Source organism: Solanum tuberosum, unplaced genomic scaffold (genome assembly GCF_000226075.1).
Source record: "Solanum tuberosum cultivar DM 1-3 516 R44 unplaced genomic scaffold, SolTub_3.0 scf00442, whole genome shotgun sequence".
NCBI lineage: Eukaryota > Viridiplantae > Streptophyta > Magnoliopsida > Solanales > Solanaceae > Solanum > Solanum tuberosum.
The window spans coordinates 247,302-263,706 of NW_006239362.1; the positions used below are offsets into that span (position 1 = coordinate 247,302).

Genomic DNA, 16,405 nt, shown 5'->3' on the forward strand with positions numbered 1-16,405 from the left:
AGAGCTTGGTTTGGGAGGTTTGCGTTAGATATGAAGTCTGTTGGTTACTTGCAAAGTAACTCCAACCATACTTTGTTTATTAAACAAAATGGGGGGAAGGTAACAACATTGATTATATATGTTGATGATATGGTATTAACTGGTGATCATGACCCCGAAGAAATGAAGAAACTACAACAATACTTAGCCACCAAGTTTGAAATGAAAGACTTAGGACAATTGCGATATTTTCTAGGTATTGAGGTGTCAAGGCCAAGACAAGGGATCTTTTCTTCCCAGCAGAACTATGTATTGGATTTATTGATAGAATTTAGAACGCTTGATTGCAAACTAGCTGAAACACCGATGGAGATGAACCTGCAACTTGGAATTTCTTCTGTGCAATAATTAGCAGACAAAGTTTGTTATCAATGGCTAGTTAGGAAGTTGATCTATCTAACTCACACGAAATCGGATATTGCATATGCGATAAGTGGGGCGAGCCAGTTTATGCAAGATCCAAGTACAGTCCACATGAATACAGTCCACATGATCCTAAGGTATTTGAAAAATGCTCCTAGAAAATGGTTGATGTATTCAAAGAATGAAGCACCAACTATTGAAGGCTACACCGATACTGACTGGGATGGAGATCGCTCAACCAGGAGATTGACTTTAGGTTACTTCACATTTGTTGAAGGTAATCTTGTTACCTGGAGAAGTAAGAAACAAAATATTGTTTCTCAATCAAGTGCAGAAGCAGAATTTCGAGGTATAACGCATGGTTTACGTGAGATATTATGGATCCAAAGAGTTCTGCGTGATCTTGGAGTTGAAAGTTCTGGACATATGAAGTTGTTTTGTGATAATAAATAGCATAAAACTCAGTGCAACATGATCGTACTAAACATGTCAAAGTAGATTGTCATTTCATTAGAGAAAAACTTGATCAAAAGATCATGCAGTTTTCATATGTAAAGTCTATAAATTAACTCGTACATGTCCTCACAAAGGCAGTACCAGTAAAAATATTTCATGAAGTGATTGACAAGTTGGGCATGATAGATATCTATGCACCAACTTAAGGGGGACTGTTGACGATAAGAGATCTGATTCAAATCCCATGATTTGAAACAAAATATTGTTTCTCGATCAAGTGCAGAAGCAGAATTTTGAGGTATAACGCATGGTTTACGTGAGCTATTATGGATTCAAAGAGTTCTGCGTGATCTTGGAGTTGAAAGTTCTGGACATATGAAGTTGTTTTGTGATAATAAATAGCATAAAACTCAGTGCAACATGATCGTACTAAACATGTCGAAGTAGATTGTCATTTCATTAGAGAAAAACTTGATCAAAAGATCATCCAATTTTCATATGTAAAGTCTATGAATTAACTCGTAGATGTCCTCACAAAGGCAGTACCAGGAAAAATATTTCATGAAGCAATTGACAAGTTGGGCATGATAGATATCTATGCACCAACTTAAGGGGGACTGTTGACGATAAGAGATCTGATTCAAATCCCATGATTATAGGAGATCGTAACTCTAGGAAATTTTATTATAGTAATATTTATTTATTGCCTCTTATATGTACATTGCTTAAAATAGAATTCTACCTAAAATAGAATTCTAGGTTTTCTCTTTATTGTATATAAATACACATATAGTACAATGAATAGAAGAAGCGAACAATAATTTTCTTTATGTAAGCCTGCGGCTTTGTTCAACAAAGAGAGACCAGAAATTACATAGAAAAATATTTGATTAAAAAAATACGATGGTCAGAATAGCTTCAGTTCAAAAGTGACTAAGGAGAAGGACATAAGCAAGCTACAAGCCTTAGATTGTCTCTATTACAAATATAAAATATTTGAATGAGTTGATAAATGAATTATTAAATCTTACAATACCCTAGGAAAATAAGTAGACTTCTTTAATTTTATATTATTTTTTTATCAAATATAAAATATGATTGGGTTAAAGGGTAAATAAATGTATTATTAAAAAAAAAAGCTTTAAAGAAATATACCAAGTGACATAGGGTATAAAATAAATTTCAGGTTCGGCTCATTAATAATCAATTAAATTAATTATTTAAAGAGATATCATTAATTAAATAATCGTAGTTAAAGAAATAATTCAAAATTTTCATTTCAAATTTACGGGAAGATTTTTTATATAAAAAAATAGTTCTAGTGCTCGACCTAACGGGTTTGTTACACTTTCTTCTTTGCATGACCTTAGATCAGGGCCGACTCTATGCTTAGTTGAATAAGGCATTCGCTTTAGGCCCCCAATTTTAGGGAGGCCTCAATTTTTTACCCCGAATAAATTATGTGTTATTTTTTTTATAGAAAAATTGATAGAAAGGATATATATATATTTTTTTAAAATATTATTTTGTTCTCTTTAATCCCATTTCAATATAAGTAATCAAGAAAAATGTTTTATTTTCTTACCCTCTCTACGCTAATACTCACATTATTTATTTATTTTAACTCCTTTTACACTCTCTTCTTTAATTTTTTGATAAGTTAGAGTAATACTATGTCAAAACTATGAATCAATAGTTGAAAAGTGTTGTAAATTCTTTTTCTATTTCTTCTTAGATTTTCAAGCATTACATAATAAAATGTGGGGTGTATAAAATTATCAATTTCTTGAATCAAATTGTATGGTTCAAGAGTAATACTTGTTCGCTTCTCTTTCTGTTCCTCCTTCCTGCTTTAGTTTCTTCATAATGCAGTAGCGATGAAGATTCGGAAGATTGGAACAAAACGGAAGCATTGAAGTACAAATTGGTAGCACTCAGCTTTGATTTTAATTGCCGGCGTATCGATTACAGCTTTTCGTCCTGAAAATAGTATGTTTTTCCTAATTAAGGCTTTTGCGGCTGTCGTCGTCCATCGGAGGGTTATGAGGAATTCGATTTAATTACCTCGTCGGAGAGTTGGTATGTATATGTCACAAAAAAATAATACTCTAATCAAAGAATTGCACATCCTCTAAAAACATCAATTTCTCTATATAATTCCAACATTCTTTATTCTTTAAAGCAAAAATAAAGAACCTTTAAGATTAAGATTAATTTTGTCCCATATTTAATCATGGGTATGAATTAATCAAGATTACAAAAATGATGAAATTATTACTATACTATGCTTTATTTTAGGCCCACTTAGCCAAAAGTGACATACAACCGGCCCCAAAAAGAAGAAATATATTAGCTCCCATCAAAAGTTTAGGACTATCTTGCATTCTAGTGCTCATAAAATCTGCTGCAAGTAAATCCACTAAAGCCATGTAAATCAAAATTCCAGCAGCAGCAGAATTGAAAATGCCTTCAACCATGAGTGCAGTTGGACTTGTTTCACTATACACTGTTGATATTCCAAAACCAATTGCAATTCCAATTGGTGTTGTTAGGGAGAAGAAAATTGACATCAATGCAGCTTTTTTAATCTTGAATTTCGCCTGTTGATACAGTAAACTAAAAAGTTAGAGAAATAATATAAAAAGTCAGCGAAAACTTGACTAAACAGACTATTAAGATAATATACCTCAGCTATGCAGCCACCTAAACCCATGCCTTCAAACAGTTGATGGAAAGTTAATGCAGCTACAAGGGGCTTAATTGTCTTAGGAGATTCTGAGGCACCTAAAGAAACACCAATTATTACTGAATGCACCAAAATTCCCAATTCCAATACCTGTTTCACATCAATAAAAAATCAAATTTTATAATTATTGATGATGAGAATCCACCTTTTGCCACTTGAATTACATATTCCTTTCAGATAACTTGTAAATTCTATCTCCACTTTCAATAACACATATAGGGAAATTTGCAGTTTTAGTCCCTTAAATATGGACAAATTCTAATATTACTATCTTTACCTTTTTTTTTTCTCCGAAACAGAATATTATTACTATCTTTAACCATATTATGTTAACTTTGTACTACTATTAATCTATTTTGGAGTATAAAGTTCTAACAATAATTTTAAACACATATCACGAAAAGTTCAAAAGTAGATTCACATATCCCAAACTGCCTTAATCATTTTTGGTTAAAACATTGTTTTGTATCTCAAAATTAAACAAAAAATATTTTACTTCATTAGGAAAAACTTTGTCAATCATGGAAATTTATTACATTTAGTTTTAATTAAAACAAAATTGAAATCAACTCTTAACAATAACTAATGAGTCACAAAAAAAAAAAAAAAACTGAAAAGAAGGGTATGTCCAACTAATGAATGAAGTAGTTGAGAAAACATGAATTACACTGTTTTTTCATCGATTTATTCAGTAATAAGTTATTTGGTTCCATGAAATTAATGGAGGTGAGTGAATTATCCGTACCTGTGAGATAACTCTCCGACGAGATAAATCCAATTCATCGGTACCCTCCGATGACGACAACATAACAGAGCCATGAGCATGTCCATGAGTTGAATGCGTATGCACATGTACCTCTTTTTCTTCATCACTATTCACAGGCTTTTGTTTCGTAAGATTCGATTTCTTATAAAAACTGGTCGCCAATAAATCCACCATCATCGTTCCGATAGCGGAAATCATAGCAATAAGTCCAGCAAAGGGAAAATCTCCCCATGGTTTTTCCGGAAGACAAGGACTAGACAAGCTCTCGAATGCATCCGGAAGTATATGAACAAATCCGGTAGCCAAAATCACTCCGGCCGCAAAAGCCTTAATTAGGACAAACACATTGTTTTCGGGGCGAAAAGCTGGGATTATTTTACCGAGAATTGGAATCGATACGCCTATAGCACCGGCAATTAAAATCGAAGCGACTGCTACCAATTTATACTTCAACGCTTCGATTCTGTTCCGATCATCGGCATCTTCATCGCAAGTACATTCTGAAGAAACTAAAGCAGGAAGAAAGAACGTCAAAAAGAGAAGAGAAAAAGCAACACGTTTATTCTTCATGTTGATAGAGAAGAGGGAAGTTTTAGAAAATAGTTTTAAGATTTGTGTGTGTATATATTATATATAGAAGAATGAATGAAGTGGGGACCAGAAAACCGCCTGAAAATAAGAGGAAAACAATATGGCGACATCTAAAGCCATGCAGATGAGAAAGTGTAAGTAAAAGTGAAGGTTAGTGGGACAAGTGTAAATTAATTAGGGAGAATGACGACACAATGAGTTGAAAATAAGTAAAATATGAGGAGTGGGGTCAAACTACCATAAAAGTTCCTTGTTATTGTATCCTATTTACGGACTACCTAATTTGTAAACTTTTTCCTATTAAATTCAAACAAGTTAATTAGACGTACATGTATACCCCATATATATATATATATATATATATTATTAAAAAATATTTTCCTTGAGTTAATTAGTTGTCAAATTTTGATTTGGTATAATTATTAAAAAAAATAAAATTGATATAATGAACCTATCACTTTACTCATTGTAATTGATATATAGAGTTTTAAACATATTTACTCACTATATTTTTCAATGACATTAACTTAATGTTAATAAATTGAGGGTATAATAGAAAAAAATATATTAAAATTTGTCAAAAATTGACAAGTAAAAAAGGGAAATCAAATTAGGAAATATTTGACAAGTAAATACGGAATAGTTAAAAATCACCTTAAATTTGACACACTATCAAATACACACCTAAGCTATGAGAAATCTTAATTACCACCTCAAACATGAATTTTGGACTATTTACCCCTAAATTATGAGAAGTCTTAATTACCCCTCAAACATAAATTTTTAAAACTATTTACCTCCCCAATATGCCATATGTCACAAAACAATTACTTCGTCTCAATTTATATGACTCACTTTTCCTTTAAGTCAATCGAAAAAAATGCCATAGAATTATTTTTTTCATGTAGTAACACATTAGCATATGTAATGTAGTCATTAAAAAGTTTGAGAAATTATTTCTCAATAGATTTTCAAATTTCTTAAGCCAATTACTTATATATAGATTAGTTGATCAAATCATATTAAATACATTTTTAAGCAAAACAAATCATATCAAAATATTATGCATCTTTAGCATACTTTTCTTTGTTGTCTGATTTGTTAGTTTTCAAGATTTACCGTAATTAGCTTTTGAAAGATGCCTTGTTAATTCGATCCCAACACACAAAAAAAACAGAATTTTACCTCTATAAATATTTTTTTTTTTTAATATTTCTTTTTCTCTCTTTTCTTGGCCCTAGAAAGTTGCTTTACTTTATGGGTGCGTTGCCTCATTCAGCAGAGCGGCACTATAACTTATGGGACAAAAAGAATTCAATAAAAGTTGTTCTTTAATTACAAAATGCTATTCTTTAGTACTATATTATTGTCCATTTGTGTTATTTAAAGTCGAATTGTAAATAAATTTCCTGTTTTCCAACTCAAACACCATGTTAAAATTTTAAAATAATGATTTAATTATTTTTAAAAAGGCATATGCAAAAGTTGACTTAGCAGTTAAAAAGTGTAATTCTTGTTTAAATTAAGGACAGATTTGACATAGTAATTGTTTATAATAATTGATATGCTTTTCCAAGTAAAGGAAGGATGAGAATGCTCAAACAAAGTTCTTAATTTGACTAAAATTGAAGGACTATACAAATTGTCCTTATTCTCTCACTTTTAGAGCAATCTTTGCGTAATCAATGAGATAAAACGTCTCATCCTACATATTTTTCGTGTTTGGCATTCTACTTCCAATAATACATAAGTAGAGATGAGTATAAAATATCTATTTTTAACTATCAATCAAATTATTGAATTTAAAATTTGAAAATTTCAAACAGAATACTGAACGTCCACCCCTATTAATATAAGGGGTTTCTAGTTCATCATATCTGCATGGGAGGATTTAAAAAGGGTTAAGAGGTGTCACGTGATACTGCTTCATCATAAAAAAATTACTAAAGTAATAATTTGAGTCTTTGTTTAGTGATAATTGTTCTAAGTGTGATACCGAGTTTGTGAGGCTTTGTAAAAATAAGTGGGGTTGGCTTCTTGGAGAGTAGAGTAGTCGATCATAGTTAATCGTTGAACAGTTTATTTGAGTAAACTATTGAGGTGAGGTATTTAGAGTTAGTCCCTTTAATTAGAGAGTTGTAATCTAAAGTTGCTCTTTGAGGTTAGTCAAGTTTGGTGAAATGAGTTGTAGGTCGTGGTTTTTCTTCCCTTGAGCAAGGATGTTTTTCACGTTAAATCTCTATTTCATTTTTTATGTTTTTATTTATGCTAATTCAACAAAAAAACTAGTTCTTATTTCGGTGGTCAAAATTTCTTCAATATTATTTAATAGTAAATAAAACAATCATATTTTTTTCTTGAAAATAATGAAAAGAGGCCAGCGGTCAATTTAAGAATGAAAACAAAATTAGAATATAATGAAATTTTTGGAAGGAATAACTGAGTAAGATGGACATTTATACAAAATTTTATAGTAGAAGAATCTTTAAAGACAAGTTGATCACCATCTCTAGGTTCTCCATTCCATCTATAATTAATTGTATTAAGCACCCTACATAAAACTTTTTGAATATATCACTTTTGACATGGACCACATAAAGTGTTCAACTTGAGAGAATGACTAAGAGATTTGTGCTTTATTTATACGTAAGACCAACAATTTTTAGATTTTAGAAGAGAACAAGATTAGATACCTTGATTGCCCATGTCACAACTAATTTGAGTACTCACCCTTGGTTAAAGACAGGATTCATGATTTAACATTTGTGGTTCTCATTCATATTAAATAAAAAATAAAATATGATGATCAAGGGAGTACCTTGAAAATCTATCGGTTTATTTTTTGACAAAATAAATTTAAGTTATAATATATAAATATGCTATTTAATTTGATTTCAACTTGTATTTACATTGTTCCATTTTGGGTGTGCATAAGTAGACACTTAAACTTGTATAAAATTAAACAAGTAGACACACGTTCTACGTGACATAATACGCACATGACGCTATGTAGAATGCAAATTGGCCAAGTAGGGCGTCACATATGACACATATGTCTACTTGTTCAACTTTATATAAGTTTAAGTGCCTACTTGTACATCCCCAAAGTTAGACGGCGTAAATGCAAGCTGAAGTCAAGTTAAATGATACATTTATCTATTATAATTTATACCTAAAATATTTAAAGAAAACGAATGAGATCATTAGTTTGTGAACATTATTTTTCATTTAGTTTTAATCCTTACCGATTGTGTCCATCCGTTTTTAGAAAAATATATTTGATACCATTATTCCATTTGCTGCAGGATATCATAATTCAAACTTCTCAAATTTACGTAACATATAGATTCCCCAAAAAGAATAAAAGAAAAGAGAGATGAATAAACACCTTAGAATTGTTTCTATCAGCCAAAAGAAAAATCAAGCTTTATTATTCACATGTTAACTACAAGGGAAGTCTCTTTTTACATGTCCACCAAACATAGATTCTTTACAGATATTTTAATGAACATAGACAAAAAAATAATAATGATAATTTCAGAGATCTTCGTTTAAATTTGTTTTTATAACACTAACTTCTATTGTGATTTACGGATAGTTAGATCACCTTAGAGTTTTATGATTTTATTTGACACCTGACATAGGTTTAATTTAGTGGCTAATGTTTAATTAATTAAAATAAAACCCTAATTATGATTAGACTAATTAATTACTTTCATATGTTTCTTGCCAATTTATTTTACAATCCCACCGTTCTAAATCCACATTATATTTTTCCTAATTATAAATTAAAAATTTCTCTCTACCTTGAGTTAATTTCCTAAATATATGTAACTACATGCCTAATCGTTTTATCTTATTTTCTACTCATATTCGTCCCATATTATGGTCACTTTCTATTTTATATGGTGATTATGAAATCATTAATTGATAAATTAACTTTACTATTTACCCTTTTTTCATATCAATGTACATAAAAATAAGTTAGAAAAAAAATACATAAAGAATAGTAATAACTATCATATTGGTAATTGTTCAAATTTCCAATGTCATAGTAATTGCAGGGATAAAATGAGAAAAAATTAATTAATTTTATCTCAATTTAGTAAGTGATCAAGTAATATGAGACAACTATTTTTAATAAGATGTTCATCTAAGTTGAGATGGAGGGAGTAATTATAATAGGAAAAATTAAGCCAAAATGACAAACATGATTTAAAAGACTCTATTAAGACTCGTCTTGGGGCTCACCCTGGGGCGGAGCAAAACGCCCGAAGACTCAAGTATGGGGCTTAGTTCTGTAAGACACACGCCCTAAGCACCCAACTGTACGCCCTTAGCATGCTCAACGCCCAATAAGAAGAAGATTGACTCAATTAACAAGTTATAGTATCACATTTACTTATTGGAACAGTGTAGTGGTGATTATATATTATGTAACATTTCTTTTAAAAATACAAAGCAAAATTTTACTTTTTAACTTATCATTGTCTTCATGTTTTAAAATCTTCATATTTTATTTAGCTATTTGCAAGTAATTTTATGTTTATTCATGATGGAGTGATGCTTTTATTATAATACTAGTAAATTTTATTGATTATTTTATTTTAGAGGGTAAATTGTATAGTATGATAATTATATATTTTTATACGTAAATAATGATTATTTTATTATTAGAAAGTTAAGATATTAGATTATTTATACTTGTATAATCGTGTTATAAGTTTTATTTTCTATGAGTTTCCTTAATCATGTTTGTAATTATTTCAAACTATTGATGTATTTTTATAATTTTGTGTTGTTATATTATTATATTATATTGTAAATTAAAAATTTAAAGATTCATAAGGCTTACACCCCATGTCTCGAGGCTTACGTCTCGCCCTATGCTAAGTAAAACGTGCGTCCCACCTCATGCCCCCGCCTTTTAAAACACTGATCTAGAGTATATTATGTAATATAGTTATATAGTTTTGATTATTTTTAATCCGTGACTATAGTTTTGCAAATTTTTCTGTTCGGTATCCTAATTGATCCAGAATTTATATAATTCGGTCCCTGATCGATCAAAGTCCTAAAGGAATGGAGAAATGGGTCAACAAGTTTCCCTATTGCTATTTTGCCCTTTTACAATACCAGCTTATGTAATTAAGTAAATATGTAAATATATATGCATACACAGTGCAACAATGTTTGTGTATATATATCCTGCAGATCTTCCAAATTTACATTCCAACAAAAAAATTTCATACACACGGACATAATGTAGGACCTCTGCTCGCACGGACGACATATATCTAGTAGAATGGAAACATGTGAACTTTTAGGAATGGATTTTTTTATTTCTGAAAATACCAACTAATACCACAATTACAATCCATAGAAATCATTTCACTAAATAATGTTTTGTTAGATTATTATAGAGCTGATGTTATATATAGTAGTTATTACGTATGTATATTTTTCATCAAAAATCAAAATTATTAGTGCTCATGAATTGTTGATGGGGAACAATACTAAAATAAAAAAGAGTCAACTATTTGGAATTTGTCTGACAGAAGAAGTGAGTAACTTCTATGCACGAAAACCTCAAATTTATTATAGGACATATTAGAAGGGGTGGATTAGAGAGGATTTATTTACTCATTTTTACCCTTTAAATGGAGATATTAGTTATGCGGAGATTGTAACACATGGAATGAATGGGTTGTTATACCGTCAGTAATAATTTTTAAAATTATCATACATGAATTACTTATTTTGAAGGGGTAGTTTTACATTCAAATAATTAATACCTAAATTGCTAGTTTAGTAATCGAGGTTACACAAAATTGGAGCCAGAAAAGAAATAAGTTGAATTTGGAAAAGTACTCTCTAAGGCTAATGTACTTGAGTAAAATTTATTTTGTATCATACACGAAAGGAACCTTTTTTGTGTATGTGCTTGTGATATAAAAAATTAGATACTTTATTTCAATACATGTGTATTAGGTTAAAAATAAGACCCAACTTCTCTTGAATCTTGAATATGCCAATAGTGTCAATTGATATTTGGAAAGTTCCTACATAAGTTGTCGGATCCTAAAAAAAAAAGCTTTTTCTGGGGACACGTTGTTCAAGTCGAGTTTTTTTATTGTCCCTTCCAATACATCCCTTCTAACTTTCCTATTTTCAAACGAAAATACATTCATATTAAAGAGATTCCACTATCTCACCGAGAGCTAGCCTAGAAGTAAAATGTAAATGCACTAATCTTGTTGAAGATGAAAACATAAAAGAAAATTAATGAGTGTATGAGAATTTTCTTTGATTTATCACTTTTACAATGTTCACTAGTTATTAAAAAAATTCAATTAATTTATCAATTTAGGCAACACAAAACATCATTAAAGACTGAGGATGGGAAAAAACTGACTTAATAACATAAGAAATTCATAACCTTTTATTTTTAAATCTAAAACCTCATATAGATGGATAATTGATTACTAACAACAAGTGACTTCTTTTTTATTTTCTTTTTTAATTGAAATTTGACCCGGTTGGGCCGATTTTATATATGTAAACTACTAAAATTGTTCAAAAAAAAAGAAAAACGTCTGACCAGCCCAAAAGTGGCTGGACAATAAATTAAACAACAAAAAAATAAGACAACTAGCAAAGTCTTCTCTAAGCATAGCTTCAATTTTAAGAACTCCAATTATAAACTCCATGAGAATTCTGAGATCAAGATTCCTCCTCACCTTCTGGCTCAGGGGCAACATTCAAATCAAACTTCAGATGCTCGACCAAAATAGAATTTTGTGTTTCTTTTTTAATCTTCTCTACCCGCAACTTCATTGCCAACTTCTGGTCCTCCATATGTTTATCACGAGGTATTTCTGAGCCAGGGTGCAGAATCTTATGCATTAGTACTCGTTTTTTTTCTTTCTCGTTACATGTTTGCAATTCTTTATGGAGATCTTCCAATGCCTCAAAACCATTTGATTGACCCTCAACATAATCACGTTGGCGATCCTCTAGTTTCACTTTGAGAAAATTTTCAATTATTTCTTCTATGCTTGTGGAACCATAGGAACATGGTTTTCCACCTGGAGAAAAGAGCATCACACCAACATCTGCCCCAGTTTGAGTTGCAAATTTCTTTGCATCCTCAAACAAAGTTTTTTTTCTTTTTGAGAAACTCACAGTACGTGCTCTCTCAGACTCAATGATCTTCATTTCAATTTTTTGCTTACCTTTTTTGGTCTCATTTTCCATTGCAAAAGAAAATGATATGAAGAAGAAAGTAATATATTTCTGTTGAATAAGGCTGAGCAATTTTAAGAGGAACACTTGTGTAATTTATAGTAGGTATGTGAGTGTACTTCTCACGAGTGTTGTAATGTTTTCTTGTTATGAGTCTAGCTATCACGTGTATTATCATGTTTACTTAATGTTTTCATATTATACAGATCTTTCTATCACGTGTGTTTTCACGTATGTTTTCACATTTGTTTAATGCATTCATATTATGAGTCTACTATCACATTCATTTTATGAGTCTATATTTTCATATTATGCGATTCTATTACAAAGTTATCTTGTAACTCAACAAAAATTATGAAGTTGTAAGGTAATAATGCCAAATTGAATTTAAAGACAAATAAAAAAGAAACAATGCATATATATATATAATGTTAAAGGTGGACCAATTAGAGAAATGGTAGAATTATCTCTTTAAAGATACAGAAGCAGGTTTAAATGCAGAAATAAAATGGAGTTCCCATAATCTCCTAAAGATTGACATAACAATAACTAAAACAATTGCGGAAAACAATGCCTAGAACCTGAAAGTCAATGTACCAAAAAATCTACTAACGACAAGTCTAAGAAAATGGGTACAACCCAAACTAAACATACGAGTAAATCTAACTAGATAGTCTGAGTCCGAAAGAGTGGACTAAACAAATGAGAACTCATGGTAGCCTGAAAGAACTGACTCACCCTTGAATTTGGTCTCGATCAGTGATCTCCTAGATGAGGTCTGTTAGTAGCCGCCTGAAGATGCCCTGTACTCAACAAATAAAGAGCAAGTGCAGTATCAGTACACAACCACAGTGTATTGGTAGGATCACACGACTATTCCAATAAGCGAACATACATAAGCAGTCACAACATAGTAAACATGACATGTACAGAATATATATACATATACCGGTTATCAATCAAGAACAACTTACAAATCCATATTCTCATTAACAAGTAATTATGACAATTCAATGGTCCTCTCATGGAATCCATACCCAAACTGTTAGTGTACCGGAACTTGCATCCGATCCCAATTAGTGTGTCGAAACGTGACACCCGATCCAATGTGTATGTCGGTACGTGACATCCGATCCCAATTAGTGTGTCGGAATGTGACACCCGATCCATTCAACATGCCATAATCACAATTACAATGTACATTCTCATAATCATACAATCAAGTGTTGATTCATGGTATGCAATCATTCATTCATACTCATTTACATTAGGTGTGATCAATAGTGCCATATTCACATACATACATATATTACAATGAAGCAAATACTAACATACATCACACAAACATGAAATTAAACCATCACCTACCTCGAAACCAAACTTTAATCCCCCTAAGGAACTTGAATCTTTCCTTTACAGATTATTTCTGCTTGTTCGTGGTCTAAAAACATACAATTAATGCAAGAATCAATAAACGAGGTCTAATTACCTGATTACATTCGAAATCATTAAACCTATGCCAAACCCAAGATCCCAATACCCAATTTAGGGTTTTTTCCACCATTAACTTCAGATCAAAACCTTCTCCCAACAATAATTACCCAAGAATCTAAGTTCTACAGATCGAAATACAGATTCGGGGAGTAAATTGTTACCTTTAGTGCTAGAAGAGGTGGAAAACCTTCAAGAAAAACCCCTGGGTCGTCTCTTAGCTCTCAAGAACAAAACTTGCAGAAAAATAACGTTTTTGGACTTTAATCCCGACTTAAGTCACGTTTGGCCGGCTACATCGGACCTTATCCCACTACAATGGCCCCGCCCTAGAGGCTTGCATGGAGACAAAGAGTCGAAATTGGAGATCCAAACTCTTATTTCACCACTCACCTTCAACCCATGACATTCAAAAAATACTCGTTTGCGCTAAGATCAGTTTCAGGAGTTCTACTCGCCTGAATTCGATTCCGTAAAGTTGTACCGGTTCCTTAACATCTTAGATATCTACTCATGTGATCAAAATCATAATTAGATCTCTTATTCATTACTTTATTTCCCTAGACCTCACATGACTCAGATTTCGTCCAAATCTGAACTAGGCTAGGAATTTCCAAGTTACTACCTAAAAGTTTTTTGACCCGAATTATTTCCCCATTGCTTTTCCCTAACGACGAAATCAGGTCGTTACAATAGATACCAATTTACCCATCAATCATCCCCGAGTGATCAACTAGGAAAGACTGGCTAAAGTAAGGGTAGAGTAGTACCTGAATCGTCGAACAACTGGGGATACTTGCCTCGCATGTCCTTCTCGGTCTCCCAAGTGGCTTCCTTAACTGGACGATACTTCCATTGAGCTTTCACGGACTTAATATCCTTGGTCCTCAGCTTCCAGACATCACGATCAAGAACTGCAACCGGTTCCTCCTCATACTGTAGGTCTTTGTCTAACAAAACTGAGTCTCATTTTATGATGTAATCCCCATCCCCATGATACTTCTTCAACATGGATACATGAAATACTGGATGAACTTCTGATAGGTTAGGAAGTAGATCCAATCTATAAGCCACCGGCTCTATACAGTCAAAAACTTTGAATGGTCTAATGTATCGAGGACTAAGCTTGCCCTTCTTGCCGAGTCTCATCACTCCTTTCATGGGGACACTTTAAGAAGAACATTCTCACCAGTATGGAATGCCATGTCTCTTACCTTATGGTCTGCATACTTTTTCTGTCTACTTTGGGCTGCTAGGAGCTTAGCTTGGATGCTTCTTACTTTATCCTGAGCATCCTTCACTAAGTCAACCCCCAAAGGTTTCACATCTCCAACCTCAAACCATCATATGGGTGATCTACATCCCTGCCATAAAGTGCCTCAAATAGTGCCATATCAATGTTGGAGTGGTAACTGTTATTATAGGAGAACTCACACAAAGGTAGGAATTCATCCCAATGTCCTCCAAAGTTAATCACACATGCCCTTAACATGTCCTCTAACACTTGAATAGTCCTCTCTGACTGTCTGTCCGTTTGCGGATGGAAGGCTGTGCTAAAGGTGAGTTGAGTACCCAACTCCTCAAGCAATTTTCCCCAAAACTTGGATGTGAACTACATACCACAGTCCGAAATGATAGATAGGGGCACTCCATGCAGACTTAATTACTATCTCTTTCACATACACCTTAGCAAATTGCTACGCATTATAGTCTATTCTGACTGGAATGAAGTGGACAGACTTAGTCAATTTATCAACCACTACCCAAATAGAATCAAACTTCCCCAAGGTCTTGGGGAGACCAACCACAAATTCCATAGCTATGCTTTCCCACTTCCATTTCGGAATTGGCATTCTCTGAAGCAAACTTGCAGGCCTTTGGTGCTCATATTTTACTTGCTGGCAGTTTTGTCACTTAGCCACAAACTCCGCTATATCTTTCTTCATGTCAGGCCACCAATAAAGTCGCTTCAAATCTCGATACATCTTCGTCACACCCGGATGAATGGAATACCTCGAACCATGGGATTCTGTCAACAATTTCTGGATCAAGTCATCCACTTGACAATCACAAATTCTTCCTTTAAAACTAAGCACACCCCCCGCATCAAGAACCATATTTTGTACCTTACCAGACACTGTCTTCTTTATAAATTCATTCAAATTATAATCCTCAAACTGTTTGGCCTTGATCTCCTCAATGAAGGTGGCCCTAACCTCAATGCTAGCTAATACCCCACCTTTTTTTTGAGATGCCCAACTGCATGAACTTAGACTCCAAATGTTGAATTTCCTTAGCCAAAGGTCACTTGGATACACCCAAGTAAGCTTGACTACCCATACTCATCGCCTTTCGACTTAATGCGTCTGCCACTACGTTAGCCTTACCCGTATGATACTGGATGATCACATCATAATGCTTGTGTAACTCCATCCACCTTCGTTGTCTCAGATTTGGATCCTTTTGATTGAATACATGTTGTAGGCTACGGTAGTCAGTAAATACCTCACACTTGATACTATAAAGATAATGCCGCCAGATATTGAGAGTAAACACTACCGCTGCCAACTCCAAATCATGTGTTGGGTAATTTCGGTCATGTACTTTCAGCTGCCGCGATGCATAAGCTATAACATTTCTATCCTGCATCAACACCGCACCCAAACCTGAATGTGAAGCATCACAATAAATAATGAAATCTTTACTTC

General features: G+C 32.6%; 2 protein-coding genes across 2 annotated transcripts; both read right to left on the reverse strand.

Moving 5' to 3' along the window:
- Positions 1–2,991: 2,991 nt before the first annotated feature.
- LOC102578180 (zinc transporter 8-like) lies at positions 2,992–4,958 on the reverse strand. The gene is made up of 3 exons (XM_006363431.2): positions 4,350–4,958; positions 3,545–3,694; positions 2,992–3,458 (listed from the first exon to the last, which is right to left on the reverse strand). Exons 1-3 carry the CDS (start codon positions 4,938–4,940, stop codon positions 3,153–3,155), a joined length of 1,047 nt encoding a protein of 348 aa, XP_006363493.1. The 5' UTR covers positions 4,941–4,958; the 3' UTR covers positions 2,992–3,152.
- Positions 4,959–11,684: 6,726 nt separating this feature from the next.
- On the reverse strand, positions 11,685–12,179 carry LOC107058123 (agamous-like MADS-box protein AGL29). The gene has a single exon (XM_015303461.1). It carries the CDS (start codon positions 12,177–12,179, stop codon positions 11,685–11,687), a length of 495 nt encoding a protein of 164 aa, XP_015158947.1.
- Positions 12,180–16,405: the final 4,226 nt, after the last annotated feature.

Bases quoted from the DNA above. Each gene is read 5' to 3' on its own strand.
- LOC102578180 (XM_006363431.2), bottom strand. From the start codon at position 4,940: ATGAAGAATAAACGTGTTGCTTTTTCTCTTCTCTTTTTGACGTTCTTT. The intron at 3,695-4,349 runs GTACGGATAATT...GATGTGAAACAG, and splicing joins GTCGGAGAGTTATCTCACAG to GTATTGGAATTGGGAATTTT. The intron at 3,459-3,544 runs GTATATTATCTT...CTGTATCAACAG, and splicing joins TAGGTGGCTGCATAGCTGAG to GCGAAATTCAAGATTAAAAA.
- LOC107058123 (XM_015303461.1), bottom strand. From the start codon at position 12,179: ATGAAGATCATTGAGTCTGAGAGAGCACGTACTGTGAGTTTCTCAAAA.